General features: G+C 39.3%; 1 protein-coding gene across 1 annotated transcript in view; it reads left to right on the top strand.

Annotated features, from left to right (window-relative positions):
* The first annotated feature begins 220 nt into the window (after positions 1–220).
* LOC138000893 (uncharacterized) overlaps positions 221–3,293 on the top strand; it is a 44,699-nt gene continuing 41,626 nt past the window's right edge. Inside the window, exons 1-2 of the mRNA XM_068847561.1 lie at positions 221–341; positions 525–666. Of these exons, the coding sequence (XP_068703662.1) occupies positions 597–666 (70 nt within the window). The 5' untranslated portion in view covers positions 221–341; positions 525–596. The remainder of the gene's footprint in view (positions 342–524; positions 667–3,293) is intronic.

Below are 3,293 nucleotides of genomic sequence, written 5' to 3'. Positions count from 1 at the left end.
AAGCTCCCCATTTTACACTACAATTACACAAATTCAACCTTGTGATGTCGCTGTCTGCATTTTTCCTCATTATCATGCTTCATAGATAGTATTGTTCACTCACATGTAACGAATCGTTCACAAACGAATGGAGTCCGAGAATAAGTTTTGGACACAGACATTACGTCATGGCATCATAGCAAGAATACAAGTTAAGCCTCTGCACATGATCTATCGGAAATAACTTGAAGGGAAAGAGAAACTATTCAATCCAAATAATACTTGAATTAACCAAGAAGATAAGTGGTTGTGAAGCCACCTTGGTTTGCGTGCTGTAAAATTAAGAAATTTTGCGATATTAAGTAAGTGATTTCTTATCGCTCTTCAAATCAGTGGCTGTTTTATCTTCGAATGTCCCGTTTTGTTTTCGACTATATCACATCCACACGAATTTTCCAAATATAGATAAATTTTGCCTAGGCTGACGTCTTTTAGACTTCCGCTATTCAATTCAAGTCACGCCTTACGAATTCTGAAATCGTTAGGTCACTGACGAACACAAAGATGAGTTCTTTCAGCCTCCGCCATTTTTGAACGATTGCCACGAATCATACAGGATGACTTTAACGAGACTATCATTGTGTGTTCTTATTTCGATGGTTTTGGAACTGTATGGCCAGAGCGTGCGTAAGTTAATCCTGTTGTTTGGTTTCGTAAGTTAATCATTGTATGTCAACGTAGAATTTGTTCGATTGGCTTGTCTGAAATTCACAACAATTTCTGACGTTGTGGTCCACGCAAACTGCCTGTCATAAATCACTTCGCTAAACCTTATTATTTTATCATTTGTTCTAGTTCCGAGAATTAAGTTATACGATCGTGCTGCTAGACAATTTTGAAAGCTTGCATACTTCAAGAGAGTAATTTCATTCGAGCTGTGAATCACGATCACCAGAAAGATGATTCGGTCTCCTTTCACACTTTTGAAACTTCTTTTAACCTTTTTACGCGCTATGAAATGCTTAAACTGCGTTTATTTTCCTGATATGTGTGGATAGTGTTGAAAATCGAGAAGGAACTGTTAATAATAGATAACGTTGCGTGACTTTGCGTTCAGGGCGAGACGACTTTGGCATATGCAAAGTATCACGTGTCACGCAAACGAAATCGGTTCGAAAACGGAAAATGGTTTCTTCCGTGATATATTAGTACCACGCCATTTTACACAGTGGATTTGAGTCAATTTAAGCTTTCTTTGTGAAAATGTTCCATATTCAATTAGTATTGGTTCCCGTAGACTATTTTCAAGTCCACCATTTTATATCCGTTTGCGAAACAGATATACCCATACGAGTTTAGAAGTCAAGACACGATTCATGTCCGTATGCCCAGTTAGCTCGAGTCGCGTGCTGAAGTAGACTTGTCGCCCGACTAGTCATCTGCGCATCTTTTCAATGAACACGAGTTTCCCCAATTTTCAGAGCATCTTGGTTTCAAGCGCTGCAAAGTTACTCCTCTATTGCTCGGTTTTTGCTGTCTGTTTTTATTTCCTAATTGGAAGTTAAGAAAACTCATGGTAGTGTGGGCTATTGAAGCTCTTTTTTCGGTTCATGGCGCAGAATTAGAAGACTGGAATTCAGCATTCATTTTAAAGATTATTTACTGGAAGAATTAACTTTGTCAATCAGCGCTCCCGTAATAAATATTACTCTTTTTTTTCTCTTTTCTTTTCCTTTATTGCTAAGAAATTTTCGTTCGACCGGTCGCATTTAGCAGTAGGAGTTAACTCATTTACGTGAACAGCTGAACACGTTATTCGGAATCATTCCACCCTCCTTTTTACGTACACGAACAACACTACTCGAGAAAGGTGACTTAGATTTCCTGATGAACCTTCGGTTAAGCAGATTTTCAATGTAGACCTTCACTTCTGGAAATAAACTTCGTGGTATTGCAAGAAACTGAAGAAAGCTCTCCTCGACTGGCTAAGTATCAGTAAGCGTGATATCTGTAACTCTGGAATACACACAATGTCACCGTAACCCGATCTTCGCAAATGCATCTGCTTCTTCAATTAACAACTGTCTAGCCTGATGAAATTGTTTTTCAGTCAGTCCACTCCTGTCCACTTCTGGGGCACATACTTCACCAACCATATTCTCACTTGCTTTCAACTCTCGGTCCTCCTTTCACGGGTTCTCCTGTTTGTTCATTGTCTCCGCCGAATCACTAAGTTTCACTTTAACGGATTGCGATCATTGCAGCGATCGATCAGCAAAAAATGTAGCTTTCATCAGCTTGTTTGTGTTAAATTCCCACGGCGCCGTGCTAAAAAAAATTGCCCAGTAATAGAAAAGATGAGCTCTTCTGAATTAAATGAAACATTAAAAAATCGCAACTTAATTTTCACGTATGTCGAAATCTTTTAGTCATCGAGTGTAAGTGTACATTCTGCAACACTACTTTAATTTAGGTGATTGGTAAACATGTAGATTATATCGGCTAGTCTGAGTCTGTTGATTTCACTGATAGCCTCTTTCTTCTCTTGTAATTTATTCATGCAATTTTTCGCTCCAATTTCCTTTTAAAAAATTACATCTGTATGAAAAATAGAGAAGCGGAGGCCGCCTTTGTGTTTATAGGTGAGAGGGAAAACAAAGCTGAAGAGCCTTTTCAAATCCTCTTATCACCAAACAACCGCAACGGAAAATAAATGGGTGAAACACCAAAATAAACAAGTCTGTTGGAAGGGTGCTGTCATACGCTCAGAGTACACGCTTTAACTTGCTGTGAAAAAGAAGTTGAGCTTCATGTCAGCCTCGAAGCCAATGTTTCTTGATTCCCATTAATTCTCTTCAATCTTTCTGGGTTTAGTATTTTACTGGTAGCTACATGTCTTCTCAGGGGGCTATTTACCGAAGACATCTACCATGGTACTGTAATGATTTACGGTACCAAAACAATATCGTGTAGTATTAGAGCAACATATTACGTCCTGGAAAACAAAACGTAGCTCAGTTGACAGTTATGGAATAAAGCACTTTTTCAAGTTATTGCACTACCACACGTACACAATGCGTACCTATTTTTCACAGTAGCCTCCCTGAAGTATCTCAGCTGATATTGAGAGACTTCAGAAGCGCCCAATGCGAATTGTCTTTCCGGATTGCGCTTACCAAGATGCGCTTTCGCTAACGGGGCCGGTCCGCTTGTGCGAGCGCCGGGAGATTTTAACCAATAAGCTCTTTCAGTCCGTTTTAAGTGATCCGGCCCACAATGATAACCACATCACTTTTGTCGCGCATATATGTTCT

The sequence above is a fragment of the Montipora foliosa genome, chromosome 4, assembly GCF_036669935.1.
Source record: "Montipora foliosa isolate CH-2021 chromosome 4, ASM3666993v2, whole genome shotgun sequence".
Classification (NCBI taxonomy): domain Eukaryota; kingdom Metazoa; phylum Cnidaria; class Anthozoa; order Scleractinia; family Acroporidae; genus Montipora; species Montipora foliosa.
The sequence above is the reverse complement of the archived record's forward strand: the minus strand, read 5'-3'. Positions and strand labels throughout refer to the sequence as shown.